This window comes from Enhydra lutris, unplaced genomic scaffold (genome assembly GCF_002288905.1).
Source record: "Enhydra lutris kenyoni isolate GAN:26980312 unplaced genomic scaffold, ASM228890v2 scaffoldscaffold14, whole genome shotgun sequence".
Taxonomy (NCBI): Eukaryota; Metazoa; Chordata; class Mammalia; order Carnivora; family Mustelidae; genus Enhydra; species Enhydra lutris.
In genome coordinates this window covers 16,981,816-17,007,700 of record NW_019154098.1, presented here as the reverse complement: position 1 = coordinate 17,007,700, position 25,885 = coordinate 16,981,816, and the positions used below count along the sequence as shown (strand labels likewise).

Below are 25,885 nucleotides of genomic sequence, written 5' to 3'. Positions count from 1 at the left end.
CCCTCCCCATCTACCTGAACATATGGGGAGGAGCCGTGGCCCAGGAGAAGGGGGAGGCATGGAGGACAGGGCTACTCAGTGGTGGGGTGACCACGTGGTATTGCTTTCCCCCTCTCTTCCTTTTAACTTTGTCTTCTCTTTCTCCCCTGGGCCCCCTCCATAGGCAGGCCCTACCCTCTGAGGGCTCGGGGAACAGGGGGCTTGGGGAATGGTGAGGTGGGACCTGTGCAGGGCAGGGGCTTGTGGAATGGAAAAGGAGAAAATTCCTGGCCTGCCACGGGGTGGGACATTCCTGGGACAGACCAGACAGGAGCTCTCCTGAGTCAGCCCCCAGTCAAGCACACAGTGAGCAGCAAGCAGCATTCCGCAGCCGCAGATGGAGGAACCTGCTGCCTTGCTCAGTAAAGTTTTGGAGAAAGGCCTGTGGACCCGAGCTTGCGTGGCAAAGGGCTCAGGCATTAGAGTCGGAAGAACGTGGGTTTGAGTTCCCGCATTTCCCGTGGGAGACCTTGACCAAATAAATGACTTTGCTTCTTGGTTGGCTCAGCCTGTTTCCGAGCCCGTGAAATAACCTTGCTGCTCTTCTCTGCGCAAGGGGTGGCCTTCAACCATCTCAAAAACAGCGGCTGCTGCTAACAGATCCCTTTCATTCTGTTGGTTTGTTTCTCTGCGCTTACCGGGAGCTCACATCCCGAGAACTGGTTGTCTTGTTTCTGTTTTTAAAAGCAAAGGCCAGCTTTGGCAACAAGTAAGTCAACATAGTGATCTGTCACTAAGCTTGGCTCTAGAAAACCTTTTTATGTGCTGAAGCTCATAATGACCACGACGATGTTAGATAAACCAGTGTGTGGAGGACACAGATGTTAATGTCTCGATGTGTCAGTCATCATTTTATCGCCACTAGGAAGACATCCCATGACCTGACCGTTGATACTGAGAGTTTGGCTTATTTGCTCTATGTTGGTTACACCACCAAGTCCATTGCCAAGGCCCAAATCTGATCATGTTTCTCCCTCGCTTAAACGTCTCCAGTGACCCCCCCATTGCCCAAAGGACTGAGCCCACGCTTGGCAGGCAAACCCACTGCTAATGTGATCCAAACATACTTTTCAACGGCTTCACGGCCTGCCCCCCAACCCTCCTTCCTTTCACCGCATCTATGCCCGGGAGAATGGATTTCACCACTTCCTGAACACATCCTGCTTCCCCATGCTTGAACCTCTGCTTTTGCCCTTCTACTTTGTTTCTCTGGAGGATTTTCGTGCATTCTTCAAAACCCAGCACACATGCATCTCTGTGAAGCATTTTTCCGTTCCTTCAGGCAGAGCTGTGGGTGCCCTCTTTTTGCTCATGGGCGGAGAGCTGGGCCTGTATTCATCTACTTAGAGCATTCTGTTGAATACGGAGGCCTGAGTCTCCATTACCAGCCTGGTAACCAACTCTTCAGTTTCCTCTACTGATGAATGGGAGTAATATTAACCTCATAGGGCTGTCGAGAGGATTAAACATGAGAGTGTGCTACTGAGCCATGCCAGACACAAGTAATCACCCAGTAAATGATAACCGTAACGATCAGATCAAAGTGTCCATGTTCTCTTGACAGTCCCCTCTATGTCTAGTAACACATGGCTAGGAGACAAACATTTTGAACAGAGATTCTATAGGTGTGGGACCAATCCACTTGAGAGTCAGCTCACTGACCTTGATCTTGTTGGCACTGTGCCCAGCCTAATTGTATCTGAAGATCAGATGTAAGGACCAAGTGGCTTAAATGTCTAGGGTGGCAAGAACCATTTATACCGGGTGGCAGATTAGTGTATTTTACCCCAGTTACTTTTCACACGGACACCTCAACTGTTTCCTTGCTGCTAGCCTTGATTGTCGTCTTTGGTGATTATTAATAAATATTAATATTAATTATTGTTTGCATTTCCCATCTATGTTTGAATTTCACAAGTCTTGTATTTCCAGGACAAGAGCCAAACTAATAAACAGAGTCTTTGGAAAAGCAGTCGATGGGGTCATAACCCACTTTAATTACCACTGAGGATTTGACATTGAACACACAGAAGGAAAAACATTTTTTAAAGATTTTATTTATTTATTTGTTTATTTATTTATTTGAGAGAGAGAGAGAGAGAGAGCACGCGCACAAGCTAGGGGTGGGGAGGGGCAGAAGGAGAGTGAGAAACAGACTCCCCACTGATCAGGGATCCAGACATGGAGCTTGGTCCTAGGACCCCAAGATCATGACCTGAGCCCAAGACAGATGCTTAACTGACTGAGCCACCCAGGTGCCCCCACAGAAGGGAAATTGATCATCTGGTTAATTTTGTCTTCCCTGTCCTTTAACCATTCAGTCCTTACCCACCTCTGTGTGATACATATTCTTCTGAATATTTTATTACAAGTGTAGTTCCTTTCGTCAACGGCTAATTTCATTTGTGTTCAGAGAGCATTCAGTTCACCAGGCTAAAGGGAAGCCGAAAGGCAGCTCGGGGACCTGCTAAGCCAGCATTTGGGGTGACCGGTCCAAGCGTTTGGAGGCTGCTGCCTTTCACCTAAACAGCTTGGCCGGGCTACGGTATTCAAACTGCCAAGAAAATAAGCCAGGGCTCTTCAGTACTTTATGTGCTGGAGTCACATCTACAGATCTGGTTTGAAATGGGCTCTCAACAAGGGTGGCTCCTCCCCGGGCTCTCGCTCTTCTGGCTCGGTTCAGTGCAAGAGGGCCATCAGCAGCTTTTGGAAGTCCCCAGAGGTGTCGGAGCGAACCATGTCAGAGAGAGACTTCTGATACTTCTCTTGGAACTTTGCTTTTATCCCCTGAAGGTCTGCCTGGAGGAGACATGACAACAGCAATGAGGACAAGAACATTTATAGCATGTTCACTACGAATGTAGGCAGGTACTCTTCTGAATAAATTGTCCTCATTTGCTTATTTATGCTACAAAGCAACCCTTTGCAATAGGGACTATTGTTATTTTTGTTTTATGAATGGGGAATGGAAAGCAGAGTCTATATCTCTAAAGGTTGAATATATGTATTTATTTATATATATTTATTTATATATATTTAAATATATATGTATTTAAATATATATATATATATATATATATATATATATATATCTACCTCTGCAACTTTAAGGATATACTTTTATCCCAATATAAATTTATTATATATATATGTCCCAATATAAAATTTATGAGTACCAAAACTTGAATTTCATATGATTTTTATGTATTACAAAATATTTTTCCTTTGAGTTTTTTATAGTCATTTAAAAATGAATCATTATTAGGTAGCAAGCCTGGTCTACAGGCCACTATTTGCTGACCCTTGGTAAAGGGTAAGAAAATTATCAACAGAGATTTAAAAGGAAGCTTTTTTTTTTTTTTTTTTTTGGCTCTTGTACCTTGTTCAGTAAGGCTATCAGTGCCAAACAACAAAATTCAAATCAGTATCAATTTGTAGGGGTTATTTTGAATTCATTGATAACTTGAAAAACCTGGGTGCTGGAGATGGGCAGAGGACTCAGAAGAAAAACAAATAAAAAGGTTGTTGGCTCCAAACACTCTTAGAACCTAGTGAGGGAGACAATACTTGCACCAGAAAAAATGGAAGTACAGAGAGAAATGTCTCATAAAAGCAGCACAGAGCTTTCTTTAACAGGGACTTGGGTTCTTTTTTTTAATTTTTAAGACTGTAGACTCTCTTGTGCATTCTAGACAGATTCATAAACTGTCCCTTAGGTTTCTGGTTCTTTTTCCTCCTGCCCCAACAGAGGGATGAACTAAGAGAGAAAGAAGGTGCGGGATTGTGCAAATGAGGGATGGTGTGAAGTGGGTGCTGAGCAGGAGGGAGACTCCAGCAGGATGCTGTTCTCCTCTCCGCTCCCCCACTTGGCTGGGGGAGGAGTTAGGATGGTGGGAGTCAGTGTGGGGAGTGGGATGGGTGACACTGGGGCTCCGTCCTGGTACCAGGCAGCTTTAGAAGATCAGGGGACCTGGCCAGTACATTTCACTGGGCCTGAAGAATTCTGAGGGAATGACCCATATGTGGAAATGATCCGGGATATGTGGCCAATCCCAAGATGGGACAGAGCATCTTGGAATGACCATTCCATGGCTCACGTTGCAGTGAACGTGGAGTCCCCACAAGCCCCAGTGAGCCCTCCAGAGCCATCCAATCCCCTGGAGTCTTTCAGAAGCCCCGCCCTGCTCCATTGCACACCTGCTTCTTCGAGCCTCAGGATCTCAGAGAATCTGCGGGGTGGGTTGGAGGGTGAGTTGCCAAGGGACAGAGAGACAGAGACCACGGAGATCTGGAGAGGGGAGGAGAAAGGGAGACTCAGGAGAGTGGCAGAGAGACTAGGGAAGGGAAGGAGCGGGTAGCAAGAGCAATGGACTGGAATCGAGAAGAAAACTATGAATAGTGGAGGAGGAGGAGAAATTCCAGGAATAGAAATTAAAAACGAAAGAGAGCTCTTGTTGCTAAGTTATATTTTAAAACAGTGTCAGATGTTAAGTATTATTTGTCAAAAGCCATGGGCCAGGATTTGGGTTGGGATCTATCCCCCTTCAATTAACAATGTTTTGAGGGAAGATGTCTGTGTTTTTTCAAGGGCTCAGTTAGACTTCATTCTGCGACGCTTCTCCTACTGCGGATGAAATGCCACGTCCCCTTCATTTTGTCTCGCCTTCACTCTGCGGCCCCTTATTCCAAAGCATCCACTGAGGATCTTGACAGCTGATCCCAAGCGTTGGGCTACTCATCTCCCTCTTTGTTACACGCAGGCGCTCTCAAAGTGGGGCCATATCGTTTGCTGCTCCCAACAGGGCAAAAGTACGTTCTTAAGAGGGCGAAGAGAACCTTAATCCTTTTATGTGAAAGTACATATATATACACACACACACGTACATAGAACATAACAGAATAAAGGAGGGCACTTGATGGAATGAGCACTGGGTGTTCTACGCGACGATGAATCACTCAACTCTACCTCCCAAACTAAGAATACAGTATATGTTAATTAATTGATTTTAAATTTATAAAAGAACATAATGGAATATATGTATATTTACAGAGCACAATATATACATACAGAACATAAACAGATACACAGTCTATCTGTGGTATTTTAGGGGAGTGGTGATGAGGAAAAACAGGGGGTCCCAAAGGCTCCTTAGTAGGATGATTGATAATTAAAAAAAAAAAAAAAAGGGTTGAGAAATATTGTCTCGTACTGATATGTCTCTTGTGCAAAACTGGGCTCCTGTGGTGTGTTCAACAATGGGCCCAGCTCTTGGCTCCCCTGCTGGGTGACCTGTCTGCCATCAATCTTCCAGTGTCTGTTTCGTCTTCCTTAAAATGGAGCTGAGCATGGCTGTGCTCCCCAGAGAGGCCCCGCCAGGTCCCCTCTGCACAGGCCACCAGCTCTCCGGAGTCACAGATGGCAAAAATAGAAGCAACTATCATTATTGTATTTTTATAAAAAGAAGCAGATTGGAGCATGGCACAGTGTCTTCCACAAAGTCTGGGCAGGCAAGGGCTGTCTGTGTGTTACTTTTTCTGTAAATAGACCCTGAAGAAAAACTATTTGTGGATGACATCAGTGGTGGCCAGAGGAGAAGTGGCCGCCCGCGTCCTTGGAGTCAAGCGTGTCTTACCTCAGCCCTGGCCACGATGATGTGAATGAGTGTCTCCTCATCGGTGCCCGCACCCTTCATGGACTTGTACAGACGGTCAGCGAAATAGCCCTCCTGGTCCCGGGCGCACCTCACTGGGCAGGACAAGGGACAAGAGAAGGAGAGGCTTTTACATGTCGTATAACATGGAGACCCTCTGAAGACACAGCTGCCCTTGGAGCTGACTCAATGGTGAGACGTATGTTTGAAAGGAGCCAGATCACACTCTAATGGGATCTGGAAGATTCCCCTGGCTCAGGGCGTCTGGGCTCTTCAACCAAGACCTGAGTCAAAACCCCTTCAGCATCACCTGTGCTGATCCCTGAAAGCCCTTCAGTGGAGGAGGAACAGTGGGCACACCCTCAGGCTTTCCCTGCCAAGTTCATGATTCTTACGAGCAGAAGTAATTTTTCTTATCTATAGGAAATCTCGGATGCTGGCGTTTGGTTCAGAGGGGAAACACGCATTGGCCGGTGACACTATGTAATAAAGCTTCATAATTGTGAGCTCACTCTGCTGGACTGTGGCCTACTTTCCTGCGCGAAACCACCTTCCCATCCTTTGTTTTTCCTCACGGGGTTTGCTTTGCGAGTCTCATCTCGGAATCTTTTCCAAGTGCCCCACATTCTTCTTAGTTCTCCATCTGGAATGCGGCCGGATGGAATGTCTGACGCTGTCTACGGACCACCTTCCTGTGTTCCTGCTAGTTTGCTCTTTTCTGGTCCTCCCCCTGCCTGCCAGCTTTGAGCTAATCCACAGATTAGTGAAGCATAGTTCGGTTCACCACTCAGGCAGCAGAATGCTGCTCTACTCCTGCGGAGAAATCACAGCTCCTCTCCCCACCTCCCAGGGTCATGGGGACCCATCGTGACAAACATTTTGGGGGGAACGAACCACTTACTCTTTAGATGTTGACATTTACCTAGAACACCACATTTTTGATGTTAGTAATTAATAACAAGTAATCCGTTTAGCATAAATGTGGAATGTGCATCCTTAGTATGTCCTGAAATGGGAACTCTTGTTTTCTAGGTAATTGCCTGTAGGACTGATGCTTATGAGCACTGGAGAGGAAGAGGGTTAGGGAAACAGGGCCTAGGTTGGGGGAGAGGGTCTGTTTCTTGCTTTTATAGGCCGCGCAGACTCCCCAAAAGTTTCAGTGGAGAAGAGCCCAGCCTCAGGTGTCTGATCTCTTTATTCTGAAAATAATCCAAAAGCTGTTGTACTGGTGACCGTTGTGGGGAGAACCTGTCAATTTAGGGAGTAGCATACTTGAGACTCATTTAAGACTCTCCCCAGTGCAGGACTCATGGATGCTCGATTGTCTGCCTAATGTCAGGATGTTCCAACCCTTCATAGGTGTCTTCTCCCCTGATATTCCTGGTTCCTGATATTCTGGGAAGAGAATCCTCAACTTTCCTATTGCATACAATCTACACCTGGTGAATAACGTCGTTATTAGCAGCAGCAGGAATCCCTCAAGAGTGTGGATGGGGCTAGCCAGGGAAAATGTGGGGCTAGAGCTGTGGCATGTAGCCAGCCAGTCTGAGAAGACGGTCCCCTTGGGGGAGCTTGGAGAAGTGTGGCTTCTGGGCCCCATTCTTGGAGATTCTAATAGGTAACCTGGAGTGGGGCCCAGGAAACTGTATTTTCCCACACCTCCCTATAGAAGATTCTGATGCCGGTGGTCCATGGAGCCCATCGGAGGAGTGCTGCCCCAGAGGCTGCAAGAGGTGGGAGTCACTGGGTCTCAAATTTAGCCATAAACTGGCATCTTTATGAGTCATGTATGAGGAGAGAACTGTGAAGTTTAGAAAAGAGAACTGTGAAGTCATGTTCTACAATTTGTGCGCTTCTTAAGGTCATTTCTTTTCTTTCTTTCTTCCTTCCTTCCTTCCTTCCTTCCTTCCTTCCTTCCTTCCTTCCTTCCTTTCTTTCTTTCTTTCTTTCTTTCTTTCTTTCTTTCTTTCTTTCTTTCTTTCTGTTGAGGTAGTTTCTAATCACTTCTAAGTTTGCTACCACTGGAGAACAGTGAAGTCCTGCATTTCATGGTGCCCATCTCCAGGGATGTGGCCTGTCCTTCCCCTGTGCTCTCTTCATACTGGTTCTTTTTATCTTTACTGTAACCTAATCTCTTGGTTTGTGAGTATCCACCATGGACTTTAAGCTTCTTAAGAGCAGGAACTAGACCTATTTACCTCTGATCGCCACACCTGGGTTAGGTGCTAACTAACTGTTAAAGAATGGAATGGCTTTATTATTATTAATAATTTTGATAGTGGTTTATTGCCACTAATAATTAATATTAATGAAGATTAATATAATCTTCTGACTGAACTCTGGTATTTTCCTGATTTCATGGGTTGCAAGCACAGAAAGGATTCGGAGCCTCTGAGTTGGGCCGTGAGTGGATCTCTCCATCCACTTAAAAGACTCATCTTTGAAGCCCTAAGGACAGTCGTCCATGTGTGTCAGTGTGGGTCAGGAATGACACCAGGGATGTTTAAGCCTCTGTACATCACAGTAGAGGTCCTGCTAATTTGAATGCAAAATGAGGATGGATTAAAAAAAAAATCAATTGCTGACATTGTTCAAAAAAATTTTTTAGAACCCCCACAATAAAACAAAACAAGAAGCTTGGCAGATAGAGCACATTTTTTAACTTCCAGGGCTGCTTTTTCAGTTTTCCCTCTCCTGGGGATCTGTCTTTCCATTTCTTGTGCTATTTGGGACGGTGCCGTCAGCTCCTCACCACAGGAGCATGGACAATGGACAATGCCTTCATTCCAGGGCTTATTGAAAGGAAAAAGGAGCCTGCCAGACACAGTGCCATGCCCATCTTTCTGCTATTTCCTGCCTATAGGCAACACCTGGAGAGAAGGTCGTGATGTTCGCTTGGCACAGGAAAGGTCTGGTGTTCCTCCCCAGTCTTGCTAAAGAGACCTCATTCATTCTAAATATTGAAGGGAACCAAGTGGAAAAGAACACCCTCGAGCCATCAGGCATGGGCAAAAACTTGTTCATGGATTGGAAACCTGGCTGAAACACTTCACGCTCTCTGAGTCTAGACAATGGTCCCGGACTGTTGACAGATGCTTTTGTGAACCCACCATCTTAATGGGGCTGTCATGGAGGCTGTGGTGCATCCTGCCCAGATGCCCTCTTCAGGAGCAAGGCACTCATTCCAATTGCTACCTACCGGCTGCTCAGGGTGAGTCCCTCCCCAGGAATGCTGCCCCCCCCACCCAAGGAGCTGCCTTACCCAGGGTTGCAAATGCTCCCAGGGTGCAGCCAGTGTCTCCTGGTTGCTTATGTGGGGTGCAAAGATCTGGCCCCCTGGCCTCTGGGCCCCAGGGCTCCTTGGTGGGGGGGGGGGGGCAGCAAATCTGCCACTGCAGTTGCATCACACTCGCTCTCTCCCTTACCCAATGCTGCTTCAAGGTGTGGTTTCCAAGCTACTCCCTAAAATCGTCCAACATGCCAACCTCTGACTCCAAGTCTGGTTGGGACTGGCAGCCCAATCTAAGGCAGGGACTCCCCATGGTCTACTTTACCGAGAGTTAAGTAGGTCTTCTGTAGATCTCCTGACGTTTCTTCTTCAATGGCCTCTTCGATGTCTTTGTTGATGAGCTGGAGAGAAAACCAAAGGCCAGCTGTTATTCCAGGCTTTGCTTTTGGCTTTGGTACTTGTGGGGTCATTTCTCTACAAGAAGCACTGAACTCTTCCAATTTGGACATGCGGCTTTAAGGAACCTATCCAGCCCTGTGCCTTACATGGCTGGGGATGGTGGCCCCCATTTGAGTAGGGGCTCTCATGGCTGATGACTTTTGACCTCTAGGGGGTCAGATTTGACCCCAGTGAGGACCACTCCCTTGGCCTGTATGCTCATCTATGAAATTGAGAGTGGGAAAACAATGATTCTATACTTTACATCTTGGTAATAGTTAAGTTTCCAGGGTCGTTCTTAAAATTCCTAAAATTCTTTTCGCTTCCCATTTCCTAGGAGACTGTCTGTGGTGGCAATCCTCTTACGCTTACTGTTCTCATCTCCCGTGTCCTGGGACTGGGGACTCAGCCACCCACAGTCTGGGCGAAATAAGCAGTGGGAACTGTGAAGTTCATGATAAGAATTTGGTCTGATGTTTCTGATAGAATGGGGCTGCCTGGGCTGGGAGCCAGAGGGCTGACCACATCAAAATGCCACTTTCCTTCACTCGGCGGTGATTCCAAATGATCCTGTATTCACCATCGGCCCACCTATCACTCTGCACACCATTCCACGTTAGGTTTCTTTCCAAATATTTACAGAAGCTGAAGTTCAGAGTAAATGGTGACTGTGTTTCAGGCAAGGACCACCAGGGCCAAACTCAGGGTAGGCAAATAAAGAGAAAGGAGGGCTCTTGGTTGGGTCTGGGGACATGCAGTTAAGCATTAAGAATACTGAAACTTCTTTCGTAGAAATTGTTTTTTGAGGGTGTGACACAATTGTGGTTCTGTAAATAATCGGGGTCCTTGAGGACACACTGGTGGGGTGTGTGTGGTTTATTCTGAAAACACAAGTGGATAAAATATTCTTTGCAAAGCAAGCACAGTAGAGGTAGGGGAGAGGAGGAGGGTTGAGATTTAATGAGGCCCTGGTGCTTGATCTCCTTGTCAGGGTTTGACATCTAGAGGGCTGGTGTGGGTGATGGACCTCGACAGTGGGGACTGGCTTGGGGGGCTTTCAGTCCTGTCCCTTCCTTAGCTGTCCCTAGCCTCTCTTCGGTTTGCTGCGGGAGGTGGTATTTCGAAAGGGACTGGTTTCACTTTCCCACGAACAGGGTTCTCGTTCTGCAGACTGAGATTGCATTTCAAGAGGACATCTTGTTCACACAGGTCTGCATTTACTAAAAAAATAATTCTCACATTAAACCGCTTTCTGTTTCCATTGTTAACGCTGGGCCAGAATAGTGCATTACATTTTCCGCAGACTCTCAGTCATACAACAGATCAAAGCAGGAAAGGAGCTGTTCCAGGGAGGTGGGAGAGGGCTTCTGTACCCCAGCCCTGGGCAATATTGCCGGGTTTCTGCTTTCTTTCAGCCTTTTCGTCACACAACTCCAGGGGGCACTGCTCACCTTGCCCCCTCTTGTCTCCCTCTCTCCTGCCCACATCCCCCTCCTGGGAGCTACCAAGGCACCCCTAGGGGTTCCAGGGAACACAAATGGAAAACAATGGACTGGCTCAGGCTATTATGAATCTCTTTTGCAAATGGCAGGCTTTTCACTGCAGTTACTGGAACACTTAATTGTTAGGGGGCTCTTTAGACAGATAAGGTTTTCCGATCTTAGTACAAAACACAGAGCCCGGGTTGGATTCCAGACAAGCCTCCGAGGCCTCTAGTTACCAGGTAGTATGCCTGTTGGGAGATTGTTAGAAGAATAGAGGAGACATTTCTTTTCAAGCCGATTCACCCAAAGAGACATCATTCCCACAGCAGAACCCTAGGCTCTCTGGCTTTGGCCTAAGTGGTTAGAGCTAGAGGCTCTGGAACAAGCTTCAGAACACAGAGACGTGAGGGGAGAAGTGGTGACAGGTGTGGTGGGGACACAGTGTGCCTGGGTCTGGGTATGTGTACCTACAATTTATACTGAGCCCTGTGTAGGGAACACACTTCTGCTTTTTTTTTTTTTTTAAGATTTTATTTATCTATATGAGAGAGAGAGAGAGAGAGAGAGAGAGAGAGCGAGCACACAAGCAGGGGGGAGGAGCAGAGGGAGAGGGAGAAGCAGATTCCCCTCTGAGGAGGAAGCCCGATGATGTAGGATTTGATCCCAGGACCTGGGATCATGACCTGGGCCAAAGGCAGACCCTCAACCAACTGAGCCACCCAGGGACCCATTACTTCAGCTTTCTAACTATACAGTTAGAAATATATCTAAATTGAACTATATATTTCTAACTATACAGGCCTTTTGTGGTTGGACAACTTTGGGACTGTGATGTTCTCGTGTGGTGTCTCAGAGAGGGGGAAGGTCTGTTAAATGGCGGGGCTTTCTGAGAGTGTCAGTAGTTAAGGCTCACAGTTGGAGGGCAAAGAAAGGGTAAAACCCTAAGTTTTCACGCCAAAATAAAAATTCAACTCTATGCCGGGATGACCTATGCCACATAACATACTCCCGTGATCTCATGCTAGCAGCTTACTGATTTTAGCCAGAGACCTATGGGAAGAATTATGAACCAGGATCTTAAGATCAGGGGAAACTCACGAAAATCAATGAGAAAGATCAAGATGGATGATGTTCTGGGAAAGCTTTTGGAATGATGAATAGGTTATATGTTAGAGCTAGTTTCATGTAAAGAATCATTAAATCAGTAAATTATCTTATTGTCCATTTGAACTTTATTGGACACTGACAGTTGCTAGTGTTTATTGAGCACCTACTGCATGCCAGGTACTATGCACTTTACTACTATTAATTCATTAATTAATTACTAATCCTATGAAGTAGGCACCATTATCATCCCTGTTTTACAGTTGGGGAAACTGAGGCACAGAATCCTTAATAACTTGCCCGAGATCATATGGCTAGTAGTCTAGAGCAGACCTTTTAAATTTTAACAACGCACCAGAATCACCTGGAAGTAGGACCCAAACTCCAGAGAATCTGATTTAGTAGGTCAAAGGTGGGGGCTGAGAATTTTCTCTCTCTCTTTTTAAATAAGAGAATTCTCATTTTTAACATGTTCTTAAGTGAAACTGATGCTGCTGTTTGGGGATTAATTTTGAGAACAACTGGCCTGGAGGGTATACTTGCAGGTGGCCCATAGTTCAAGTACACACACACATACGCACGCTCCCATGTACGTGTGTTTCCAGAGTGATCACCAATGGCAGCCATCCCCCGGAACTCCAGCCATGGCCCCAGCCATGTGGGAAGAGGGTATAGGTCAGGGAGAAGTCTTCTAGCTCAGAGTCTACATAGTTCCAGGAGCAGAGGCCAAGGGAGTGCAGGGTCAGCTGGCTTTGATCATGACTCTGGGCACGATTTGAAAGCAGAAGGCCTCAAGGCTTATATACAGTAATGATAAAATTCCTAAGCTTTATTGTCTTTTCATCTGCTGGCAACACACAGGAAACACTATTTCGAGTGAGGAGCGGCCAGCTCCAGCCGAGGTAGAGGCTGGGGCTGGGGAATCTTGCAGTTCTCGTCCACTCTCTGCTACTGGCTTGCTGTGTGGTCCTGATAAGTTACAGATGGCGCCTTACTTGTAACAAGACTTTCCTTGTCCGACAGTTGTAGGTAACAATGGCTGCTCAGCCTACATTACGTTGCACTATTGTTGTGACAGTGAAATGAGACATGGGGCACAGAAGTGCTTGGAATGGTTAAAAGCACTCTCCAAGTATAAAATGGGAGACAGAAAATCTGACATTCCACAAAAAGGCTTCTTGCAATTAAAGACTGATTTTCAGGGTGGGACTCAGCACTAAATGCCTTGAGATAACGAACTCCTCTTCTTGGCTTAAAATTATCATTAGATAAAAAAAAATAATTGTTATGAAAGTCATTTATACACATCTTTTCAGGAGCCTGTCTCTGAGGTAGATGCCATCTGTCGTGGGAGTGGCAGGCACATTGTCAGCTCAGCTGTAAATTGGAATAATAATGAGAGAGAACGTTCGTGTGCCTACCACATGTGCCTACCACATGCCACGTACTATTCTGAGCCTTTTACCCGTATCTTATTTAACTCCCAAAAAGAATCCTGGATGATAAGGATTGTAAGTAAAGTAAGGGCGTAAGTACAGTAAGGATGATAAGGATTGTGGTCCCTGTTTTACAAATGAGTACAGGGAGGTCGGGTCACCTACCAGTGATACGACCAGGTTTTGAACCGGGATGCTGACTCTAGGGCTTTGCTCCTCAATGTGGCTCTCCTCTGCTTGCCTGGTCTCGGTTGGAAAGCGGGGTTTCCCAACCTCGGCACTGCATTTGGGCTGGATAATTCTTTGCTGTGCTGCCCTGGGGGTGTTTAGTGGCATTGCTGGCCTCCATCTACTAGATGCTATTAGCACAGCCTCCCCACCACCCAAGTGACACCCCGGAATGTTTCCAGACGTTCTCAAATATCCTTTGAGGTGGGGGAGAAGCCAAATCACTTCTGATTAAGCACGACTGTTGTCAGAGACCCCCCGCAGTTCCCGATCCCTGATCTTCTTCCAGAGATAAGAAGTTTTAGTGTGAACCCCGTTACCCTAGGACTTGTTTACTTACGATCTGGTAGGCTTGAAAGGTGGCACGTAATTGCTTGTGGCTCCTCTTGGCCAGGACTTCAGTGAAGGCAAGCTCGTCAGTGCCCCAGCGGCCTTCCCCTGCCTTGAGGGCCAAAAGCAAACATTTTGAGAAAAGCCTTTTGCAGGAACACTGAGTATCCTGTTCTGTGACCAGGCCTCACTGGCAGGAAATTATAAAATATACACCAAATAGAAGTCAAGTTGATCGACGAAGCACTTGAGGCTTTCACCGCGAGTAGACTTCACATATTTATGTATATTATTCATGCCCTCCCTTGTTCCAAAGTGGATCTGATGCGGTCAACTCTGGAGTGCAGGAGTAGGAACAATTCTTAGGGTTTCACGAAGACCGTGTATATGAAGAACTATTTTAAAGATCATACTTATTTCTCAAGTAACTCCTACTTTCATGACACAAAGAGACATTTGCGGAAAATAGCGCTAATAAATTTTTAAAAAGAGAAAGAATGAGCTGAGGCCTGCTGGCCGGCCCACTTACATCATACAGATCTTTGGCATCCTGACCCGCTAGATCTTTGTCCACGTCATCTCCTTCATCACGATCAGCCTAGAGAAATTGACACGTTGTTATTAACTTGAGCTCCTGCTTGACCACAGAAGACAGAAAGAGAAAGTCCTGGAAAGCTGGGGGCCATCTCAGAGGGGTGGCGTGGAGGAGGTGGGAGCCCGGCAGAGCTGCAGTGTTGCTCTTTGCTGCCATCTTTAGGGCACAACTGATAAACAGAGTAACTTCTGAGACGACACTTGGGTTTTCCTTCTTGTAGGAACCAGGGTCACTCACAAACCCCAGGACCTTGAAGCAGGCTGAAAGCAACCTCATAATGTCCCCTAGAGTGACTTCATGGGAAAGTTAATAGTGTTCCTTTAAAAGTATCACTTTTCACCTCTTTGAGGTTCCTGGTATGGAAGAACCCTGAGACTTGGTCCTGGAAGGTCCTGGAAGTCTAAGCTAAGTAAGCCCTTTGTGGCAGGCAGAATTCTAGGATGACCCTGAGCAGCCCAGCCTTGCATGATCCTCTGCCCTTGAATGGGGCTATTAAGACCTGTGAATGTAAGCTGTCGCTTCCATGATTGTGTTACATTACTATACAAAGGAAGTTTTGCAGATATTATTCAAGTCTGTAATAAGTTGAGTTCATCAAAAGAGAAGCTCCCCTTAGTGGGGCTGATCTTACCTGTAGCAGGGACACCAGAATCTTTTTTAGGTTTCCACTGGTATCAGCTTTGACATCTGATTCAAGGCTCCTGTCAAATACTTTCAAAGAAGAAAAAGGGAGGGGAGAAAGCAGATGATTTCTTTCCTAGAGCTATTTTAAAAGGAATGTTCTGTAAAATTTATTTTTTTTTAAAGTTTTTATTTATTTATTTATCTGAGAGAGAGCGAGCGACTGAGTGCACAAGCAGGGGGAGCAACAGAGGGCAGAGGGAGAAGCTGACTCCCTGCTGAGCCAGGAGCCTGATGCAGGGCTCCCATCCCAGGATTCTGGGATCATGACCAGGGCTGAAGGCAGACACCTCGCCAACTGAGCCACACAGGTGCCCCAAAAGGAACATTCTTTACCCAAAGTCAGAACAAAAAGTCACTTACACCTTTGATAGGCTTCCTTAATGGCGATGATCTCCTAGGAAGAGTAGTAAAAGAAAAATCATTACTCCAAAGTGGGATGATCAGTAGGAACCACAAAGAGGGAAGGGGCCGGAGCCTGACTCTGGACTCAGGATGCCTCTAGAACTTCCTCCAGAGAGAACCAGGCTCAGGGGCCTGGGGCTGGCCTGGGTCCCTGGAGGTGTGAAGAAGCCCCTTGTGCAAACTTTCCAAGCCACACAAGTGACACGCGCACTCTTCTTAGTTAAAAGCAAAACTACTAGCGCCAAGCTAACATCTGACCACCACCGCCTCACCCCATCCCACGTCCCCATCCCCACTCTGGTCATCAGTGCCACCAGTTCAGTGAGTATCTGCCCAAAGATCCGTCTTCCCCTTTGTATAGGGCTGGATGCGCTACTGAAAATATATAGCATTGTTCCGTGAATGCGTTAGGAAAGAGCCGTACTGTATATGTTGTTCTTTGACTTATTTTTTCCCTCAGTAAGACGCCTTGGAGATCCAGCTCTGTTGATGCGTAGTCACCGGGTGTTTTTTCAGGGATACAAAATGTTCCATCCCATAATAAGCCACCATTTATTCAGCCAACCTCCCGATGGCTGGACATTTAGGTTGTTTCTGGTTTCTCTCTACCTGAACAGGCTTCATTCAGTCCACGGTATGCTGTGTGCAGGAGGGCAGGCCTCTCTCTAGAGTGTGGAGTGGGAAGATGTGCTTTTTGTATTTCAATGACTCGCGCTGAGTGGCCCCTTTGGGGGCTGCCTCAGTTTACATTTAAGCCAGCTGTGTCTGAGAGAAGGCGTTTCCCCAAAGCTTCACCAGGAAGCTGTTTAAGAGAGTCAGCAGGCAGCCGGGGGGTGGGGGGAGGTGGGGGCAGGGGAGGTCGTGGGGACAGGGGAAGGTGAGGAGCCTGCAGGGACGTGGGGGGACATAGGGGCTGGTGGGGGCTGACCACTTGTGGCCATGAAGCTCTTTCCGTTCTCCTCCTTCCAACCCACTGCCGGGATCTGTCTGAACCTGAGGGCTGCTCTCTCCCTACTTTTCTTCTCTCTATTGTCACATCTACTTGATCTGGGGGGAAAAAGAGCTTGTTTGTTGTTTGAGAGCAGGGCTTGAAGGAAACTAGATTGAGGGGGAACCACATGTGGTCAAATAAGAGACAAATAATGACTGGAACCTTGCCAAGGCAGGCTGCCGACTGACCCCATATTGGATGCTTCCTGGCTGGGACTACGGTGTTTCCAGAAGGTGGGGGATGTTGAGTCAGGAACGCTGTGTAACTACTGGACCAAACTGACAGCATCCTCCTTTGCTGACCCTTCCCCATGGTCTGGTCCTGAATGGAAACTCCCTGAAATGGAGGGTTTTTATTCTCTTGGAGAAAGAAGAGAAGTCCAGGGATGCTTAGGAAGGGGGTTTTGGGGTTGAGGCTATAGCTTGGAGCATGGTTGTGCTTCAAGAAATATGCTGGACAGCACAGGCTGAGCAGAAGGAACCAACCCAGGGTCGTCTGCACTCAAGGCTTTGAAAACAGCATTTCAGCATCAGAGGTCTGTTGAAGCTTTTCCTTGCTGTCTGCTCCAAACACTGCTTCTGTTTCCTAGCTGGAGGCTTCAAGAATGTTTGGAATTTCTGCCATTTTCCTTGCTGTACTTCCCCATCCTACATGATGTGTGGTTGTGGAAGAGGGAAGGGGTCTCCGAATAATGATTTGTGGACCCGGTCTGCTCTTGATGAGTTCCCTGGGCCTAATGGCTTCTGGAACCAACAACGAGGCTTCTACCAAAACCTTCACAAAGGCTCTTTCCAGCTCCTGAAACAGCAGCATGTGCCCAAGGGGCGGGGGCGAGGTCTGCTGAGAGAAGCAGAGGGAAACCTCCAGGAAGGTGCCGGAAGCCAGGAGCAGTGTCACTGGGATCCTTGTCTGCACCACCTGCCTCTGTGCCTCTTTGCAGTCCTACTTACACTCTATGCTAGACGACAACCGCCGACAAGGCAGCTACACAAGCGCGCGTAGACCATGCATTGTGTTATTTGTGCCAGAAGACCTGCAAACCCAGGCTGGGAAGAGCAAAGTAGAATCTTGCCTCCTGCATATATAACTATGCATTCCTTTAAGAAAAACAAAAGCTACGTTGACACAGCTGTTCTGGAAGGATCTAGTCTGTCAAGCCAAGGGCAGCAACACCAAAACTGACAGCCAGAAGATTGGGAGAGAGATCTCTCCTGCACAGGACAAGCAGACACATTTCTGTCCGGATGCTGGTTTAGCCCCCAAGTGGAATGCAGGGAATTGTTTTCCTTCTGGCTGCTGCCACTGTCTCTGACAGACGTATGGATGCTCCCTCAGGGGCTGGGGCTGAAGTCTTGGCTGGAACTAACCTTATTGCTTCTTGTGCACAGGACCTCGATGAGCACCGCCTCATCTGTGCCCAGACCTTTCATGGCCTTTTGCAGTTGCCGGGCATCGTACTCGCTGGGGCGGTCCAGAAGGGCCAAGGCTGTTTTCTCAAAGTTCCCACTCAGTTCACTCTTGAACACCTCCTCCAGGTCCTGTAGGAAGACAGCAAGAGCCCTGACTGGGGAGTGGCCCAAAGCAGAGGGACAGGTGTTGTTCTCCCCTCTGCATGGCCTCAGGGTCAATAGGAAAACTTCCATGGACACTTGGGGAGGGGAGTGAGGGGACAGAGCTCTACTGGCATGAGTGACCTGCTCTGGAGGACACTGGTCGCAGTCACCTTCCTAGCCAGAGACTTCCTATCCATTTTGTCCCGGGACTGGCAGAGAGGCAGAGAAGATCCCTTGCTTAAGGCTGACATTTGCTGGACATTTTAGGGTTCAGAAAGACTTCTCCCTGATCTTCAGAACAGCCCCAGCAGGAGAAGGATTGGCATTATTCCCATTTACTGACCGACCTTAAAAAAAATGAAGGACTTGCCCCCAAACACTTGTTCGACTAGAAAGGACTGAACTCTGGGTTTGTTATCTCTAAGGGGGGGTCAGATCCTTTGTCATCCAAATGGGAATGGGTTTGAGAGTGAAGGGGCAACAATAAAGTAGCAATCCTTGCAGGCACACAGCAGGAATAACGGGGACCGTCCTGAGCTCACTCCATGTCGTCGCTTTGGTTAACTTGTTAAACCTGAACAGGAGACATGTGCGGAAGCACTCAGGTAGGGAGAAGAAACGAAGTATGTGAAATGCCCACTGGTATCTGTTTTCAGCAAGTGTCCATCATCATGGGTATTTTCTGGCAAGTGCCTCTTGTTATAGGTAAACTGCCTGCTCCTACCAGTGTCTCTCTGACATGATGGGTTAATGATGAAAGGGACAAGACTTGGTATTCAGTCTAACTAGAGTCGCCAGTGCCCCCAACATCAGTGAAGGACCTCAAAGCAGGACCTCCCTATCCAGATGGCCCCCTGCGGGTCAGACCAGCGGGGTGGGGGATCCCCCGGAGCAGCTGGCATCTTAGGAACCCAAATCACAGCACAGAGTGGGTCTGGCCACTTGGCAACACGGCATGATGGCTAACGACACGGTTACAGCAGCCGCATGACTTTGGAAATGTATTTTCGCCAACTGTCAGTTTCCTGCTCTGGAACATGGGGGGATAATAAGACTCCCTCCTTAGGGTTTTTGGGAGAAATAGCAGAGACAATCTGTATAAAACCCAAGCATAGTGCCTGGCACACTTTAAATGTTCAGTGAGTGAGTGTTATTATTATTCCGTGCTGCAAGGAACTTTCGAAGAATGGACTCATCAGCTCTTTCTCACATGAACCTCTGAGCTCTGCGCCTGGGAGAAAAACCTCGAAAACTTTGTCTTATGGGATCTACAGTCTCATGAGGGGGCCGTGGTATTACTGTATTACTGGTATTACTGTCTCCGTCTTAAGGCTCCGTCTAATGCTGCATCCCGGGAAGGCAGGCCTACGGTCAGTGCCCCACAGTGTGGACCCACCCGAAGACTGGACCTGACTTTTCAGGCCAGACGGCCATTGTATAGAACTGGAGGGGAGAGAAATCCCAGCTGCCTACTCTTCCAAGCCACAAGCACGAAAACAAATTCCTATGTGTTTGTTTACATTCTGTTTGGACACAGAAGCTGGCTCGGGATATCTCTGCTCTAATTCTGGTTTTCCTGCTCACTAACTGTGTCACCTTAGGGTGCGTGTTCTCTTTGGAACTCCGTTGACGGGTGGACCTAGATTGGTCCCTTGCCAGGGTCTTTGAGCTTCAGATGTTGTGATTCCAGACCACCTCCTTGGCAGTCCCAGCTGTCTGAAGCATCCATGAACTGGTACGTAAGTAAATGATGGGCACGTGTTGGTGTTGCAAAGTTTGAAGCTGGAAACGCCCAACTGACCTTTAGCAAAGCCCCTAAGTCCTCACCTCGAGCTTATTTACTCTGCTTTACCCTCAGGCTTAAGAAGCCTGATCTGACTTTCCACGAGGGCAGGGTGGGAGGTAGACGGGGCACATGAGAGGCTGCTATGGTTAGGCACGCCAATGAGGATGAAAGTTCAATGTCGTTCAACTCCGTTCCATGCAGCTGAACTGCAGATTCACTTACTTTGGTCAATGTCTTCAAGGAATGACATTGACAAGCCCGACCGAGAGGAGAGTTGCAGAGAAACTGTAAAAGCACAGCCACCTGGGGCACGTAGTGTGAAAAGAAACAGCTCCTCTCATGGCAATGGGTTCTTCAGGAGTGGACGCTGACCCCAGACTCAAAAGAGTGGGATTGGAGTGTTGGCTATTTTCCTTACTAAACATGTGATTTTGCATGAGTCATGTATGCAGAGGAGCTGCAAGTTTCCTCTCTGTAAAATGGAAACAGTCAAACCTAGAATAGCTTCCTTTTACTGATAGGTGCTGTCATTAGCCTGGCTGATTCTCTCAGCAACCTGGGAAGAAAGGTAAATTACCATTTTCATTCTGTGTGTGAGGACACCAGGGTCTAAAGAGATTGTTGCCTGCCCAATGTCAAGTAAGTAAGAAAACCCATTTCTCTACCTATTTATACATAGAGGGATTGAAACTGTAAAGGTTTTATAAATATGGATTCAAATATAGCATAATGATCAATATTCATTTTGTATGCTAATACTTCTAATGACATTAAGAAAAGGTTAAATTGTGTCCATCCCACATTAATAAAGAAAATAGAAACCCTAATGCATACTTAAAGATTTCTATATGTAACACCATCAGCAACAACAAAAAGAAGGAAGAAAAGAAACATGAAAAAAGAAAACACGTGTTCACGTTTAATGAAATGGAGGTTTGTGTTTTGTTTGCTTTGTTGTTGTTGTTGTTTTTTTAGTTTTCTGTCATAATCACTTATGAAGAATGAATCATTCTTGAAGGCCAGTGAATAAATGAAGAATTCTTGTATGAAGACCCACCTGTGAAAACCAGGTCCCAAGTCCCTGGCCTATCTGTATGGTAATACGTAGAAATGGTCCAAATGAGTGGGAAAATGACAGAGGGATTATAGAATAAGGAAGTCGATTTTCAGAAAGGGTTTAGGAATACTGATTTTGTAGGCTATTAAGTTAACAACACAATTTCAGTTTTTCTGTAATCAGTTAAAATCGTAAAGAGTAGTTTCACCTTGTTTTCTCTTGAGCTAACTCGGTAAAGCTTTAAAGATATTCTCTGCTGCCTTGGGAGTGTAGAGCAAGCAGAGACCGCCTAGGCCAAGGCTGTGTGTGCCTGCTTGCAAGGACCCTTGGAATCACCTTGCCATACGTTGCCTTGTACTTCTGCTTGATTTGTTGCCTCTCATCAGATGTCCTGCTTGATAATATCTCAATGATGGCTGATTCATCGGTTCCTAAAGTGCAGGAGAAAGACACAAGGCCAAGAGTGAGTAAGAAAGAAGATGGAGGGGCGCCTGGGTGGCTCAGTGGGTTAAAGCCTTTGCCTTCAGCTCAGGTCATGATCCCAGGGTCCTGGGATCGAGCCACGCATTGGGCTCTCTGCTCAGTGGGGAGCCTGCTTCCTCCTCTCTCTGTCTGCCCCTCTGCCTACTTGTGATCTCTGTCAAATGAATAGATAAAATCTTAAAAAAAAAAAAAAAGAAAGAAAGAAGATGGAGGTTGATTTTGGTTAATTCTCAGGAAGCTAGGGCCGTGGTCAGAGGTTCTGGGGGGAACTTAGATGGACCCTTCAGCATTAAAATCTTGTGGAGAAGTGTATTGTTTTCACTCACTTGAGAAATATCCATGGAGGCCTCACATTGTGTGAAGCACGGTGCTGGGCATTTTAGGAGAAAGAGGAACAGGTATGACCTTAATTTCACTCCTAGGTATATACTCAAGAGAAATGAGAACAAATGTCCACACAAAACTTGCACAGGAATATTCACTGCTGCATCATTCATAATGGCTAAAAGGTGGAAACATCCTGAATGCCCATCAGTAGACAAATGGATGAACAAATGTTGTATGTCTAAACAACAGAGCATTATTTGGCCAGAAAAATGAATAAAGTAGTGATATATGCTACAATTCGAATGAACCTTGAAACATCCTGCTAAGTGAAAGAAGGCAGTCACAGAAGACCACACATTATGTTATTCCATCCCTACGAAAGTGCGGAATAGGGAAATCTATAGAGACAGAAAGTGGTGTGTGGGGATGGGATGGGTAGGGGGTAATGACGAAAGAGTAGGAGGTTTCTTTTTCAGGTGATGAAAATGTTTGAAATTGACTGTGGGGATGCTTTCACATATCTGTAAATATATTAAAAACCACTGAATTGTACACTTTGAATGGGTGAATTGCACGGTATGTGAATTTATACCTCAGTAAAACTGAACAATCTCAAAAAAAAAAAAAAAGGTGTGGTCTGTTCCTTGGTCTCCACATACTTCACACTGAATGGAAAAGATTAAAATATAGGCCCTTGGGGCGCCTGGGTGGCTCACTGGGTTAAGCCTCTGCCTTCGGCTCAGGTCATGATCCCAGGGTCCTGGAATCGAGCCCCGCATTGGGCTCTCTGCTCAGCAGGAGGCCTGCTTCCTCCTCTCTCTCTGTGATCTCTGTCAAATAAATAAATTTAAAAAAATAAAATAAAATATAGGCCCCGATTGCTACAAGATCAAGTCCACCTATAAACCTGTCCATCTCAAGAAAGAAGTCCTAATGAAGGTTTTTCCCACTCTGGGGGTTTTGCGCGGCATCATGGGTAGTTGCCTCCTTAAACTTCTGACTATTACATCTTTAAATTACACTTTTTCTAAAAAGTTTTTTTTTCCTGATGCTCAAAGCAGTGCATACTCATTGTGGGCAACTTAATCAGTACCAAAACCTATAATGAATAAGAAAGAGGAGGAGAATATTCTTTTTAGAATATCCATAGAGACAGGGTTGGAAAAAGGCTCCAGGTACTGAAGGTATGGGAATGAGAAAATGGCAAACCCTGAATTACATTCTTCAGCCCGGATTCATATAAGGCCTCTTCCTTTACTGACTGTATGATATATATATGTGTATATACATATACACACACATATATACATACATGCATACAGACACACCATTGACGTTGAATAATACAGGGGTTGGAGTACCAATTCCCCTTGCAGTAGAAAATTCATGTATAACTTGTGAGTCTCCAAAAACACAAGGATTTAAGTAATAGTCTACTGTTGACCAGAAGGCCTACTGATAACATAAACAGCCCATTGACATATTTTTGTATGTTTTGCATATCATATATTATATTCTTACAGTAAACTAGAGAAAAGTAAATGTTACTGAGAAAATCATAGAGAAAACACATTTATAATACTATAAAAAATCTGCATATAAGTGGACCCATTCAGTTCCAACCTGTGTTGCTCAAGGGTCAACCATATATGAAGATCTCACTAAGACATTAAACACATGATTTTGCTGACATTTTGCAAAGGACAGGGGCTGAATGAGTTGATTAAAAGAAAAATGTTATGTTTCTATTACTCAGATTGATCAAAATCATGGGAGGTGGTAGCTGAATGATCAAGGCTTGAAAGCCTGTTACAGAATGTCAACTCTGGCCACAAAGAGTCGGTGAGAGGGCCACATGAGGACGGAGCAGAGGAGAGATGTGTCTCTAAACCCAGAAACAGCTGAGGCCACCAGAAGCAGAGCAGAAGCCTGGGGCAGGTCCTTCCTAGTGCCTTCAGTGGGGAGAAGGGCCTGCCATCTCCTTGACCTCAAGGCTCTGGCTTCCAGGACTGGGAGACAGTAGGTCTCTGCTATTTGAAGCCACGTGGTTAATGGTTCTCGTTATAGCAGCTCTAGGAAACTCATACACCCGCTACCCTCAGCAGCATCTTGAGATTTCAAGAAAGCAGCCCCAAACCCTCTCTTCACAACCAGCGTCTGGAGAGTCCTACATTGGCCTGTTCCCACTCCTACTCCTGATGACCGCTCCCTATGACCTGCATGGGTTTGGTCACTTTTGAAGGGACCTGAATTAGTTGAACTTGTGTGATCGCTCCTACCCAGCTGAGCAATCAGGATCCACAAGGAAAAAGACGTGGTAGATGCCTTTGATGCCTTTTGGTGAAAGTAGTAGGGGGAAGACAAATCTGGGCCATGCGTGCGGGGAAGGTGCAGAAGTGGGGGCATCACTGTAGAGAGGGGCAAGGGACTAAAAAGACTCTCCTTCTGTCTTTGCTGGCAGAGGCTGAGGTGTTCTACCCGTGTCTCGCTTGGGGCACCATCCCCCTCAGCAGCACTTGGGGAGACGGGGATAGGAGAGCCACAGGCCGGTCCTGGCAAGCCACTAGCTTTGTGTCCTCAGACTGTTCACGTAGTCTCAGGGATTAGTTCCACCTGCACAATTCTGGGAAGACCTAGCTGTTTGATTCCGGCTGGAGAAACAGAAAATTCTAGGATGAGCTCACCTATGAGAGAGTGGTGATTAATCACCACCTAGTTCTGGGTCAGTTTGAGCGCTGTTACTGATGTTGTTCCTCTGAATTTTTTCCTGCAGCTCCACCTTGGTCATGGGTATCCAATTACTTGCTCTGTAACTTTTCTTTTTTAAACTTCTGAGTGCCAGAAATCCACTTCAGAAGGGATTTCTTTTTCTCACAAAGCTCTCCTGAATCAGCCCCTTTATTTCTATGAGGACGGCTCCTGCCTGTGTCGAGGACCTGTGCATCTCAGACTTGGCTCCCTGCCGGTGTCACCCCTGGAAGGAACCTTCCTACTTCCACCTGGGAAGGTGGTTTTTCCTACTTCCCAGGTGGCCCATCACCAGCCTGTGCCAGCCAGGAATCTGGGGCTTCTCCCTGGCTCCCTCTTTCCCCTCACCCCATATCCAACTAGTTACCGTTAAGATCTCACGATTCCACATCCTTGGTATCTCTCAGACACACTCATTTCTCTTCACCTTCGCCTCTGTCGCATTGCCCAGCACAATCACGGATACCCAAAGGGGGTTCCTGCGTTACACACACCTTTTCCAACCAGCATTCACTAGCCCCAGAACATGCTTCCTTATCAGCAGCTCTCCTGCTCATTCTCCTATATCAAAGTTATAATATCAGGCCCTTCAAATCCAGAATAGAGTCTCAACGCTTCCGTAGGGCATATGAGGCCTTTTGGAGTTGCTTCTACTTGCCTTTCAAAGTCACGTGCCTCCCGTCCATCCTCTTCCAGCTTCTCCATAAACCATGGGCAGCTGTGAGAACAAGCAACACTTCCTTTCTCACCTCTGGGTCTTCGCATGGGATCTTCCCTCTACCTGGGACACATCTTTGACCCTCACCTTTGCTCCCACTCCTCCTTTAGGATTCAACTCAATGCACTTACTCAGAACAGATGAAGCATTCTGCCTTCTGTGTCCCTCACGTGGCCATGGGACAGGGTGGTTCGCTCACTGCTGTATCCACATAGAAACCTCTCAGTATTCATCAGACAAGTTGTTGAATGAGTAGATATTTAAATGCATGCATATATGGGTGAATGAATGAATGAATGAATGAGTGAGTGAATAAATACTTTTGGATAGCGTTCTGAAGGACCTTGTCTCTGCATTGGTGTAAGCTGCATGGGCCACTTGGGTGGGCTCTTTGGAGCAAAGACCAACTGGAAATCTTCTACTCTGATGCCAGAGTCAACTCATGTCTGGATAATTCAGGAAAGTCAAATTTTTTAAAATAATGTTTTTCAGATTTTCCTTCCTGGAATGCTGTAGAAAGTGAGACCAGGGACCAAAGCCGTTCTGGGATGGCTCAGCAGGAGCCTGGAGCTTGGGGGAAAGCCTGGAAATGACCAGATTTC

General features: G+C 46.6%; 1 protein-coding gene across 2 annotated transcripts in view; it reads right to left on the bottom strand.

Annotated features, from left to right (window-relative positions):
• Positions 1-2,079: 2,079 nt before the first annotated feature.
• LOC111146623 (annexin A13) overlaps positions 2,080-25,885 on the bottom strand; it is a 58,376-nt gene continuing 34,570 nt past the window's right edge. Inside the window, exons 3-11 of one of the 2 annotated variants that reach the window (XM_022502259.1) lie at positions 21,344-21,438; positions 17,979-18,149; positions 15,579-15,612; positions 15,166-15,245; positions 14,469-14,537; positions 13,950-14,051; positions 9,245-9,320; positions 5,673-5,785; positions 2,080-2,838 (exon numbers count right to left, since the gene is read on the bottom strand). In XM_022502259.1, the coding sequence (XP_022357967.1) occupies positions 2,719-2,838; positions 5,673-5,785; positions 9,245-9,320; positions 13,950-14,051; positions 14,469-14,537; positions 15,166-15,245; positions 15,579-15,612; positions 17,979-18,149; positions 21,344-21,438 (860 nt within the window). In that variant the 3' untranslated portion in view covers positions 2,080-2,718. The remainder of the gene's footprint in view (positions 2,839-5,672; positions 5,786-9,244; positions 9,321-13,949; positions 14,052-14,468; positions 14,538-15,165; positions 15,246-15,578; positions 15,613-17,978; positions 18,150-21,343; positions 21,439-25,885) is intronic. The other variant, XM_022502258.1, reaches the window with a different exon arrangement.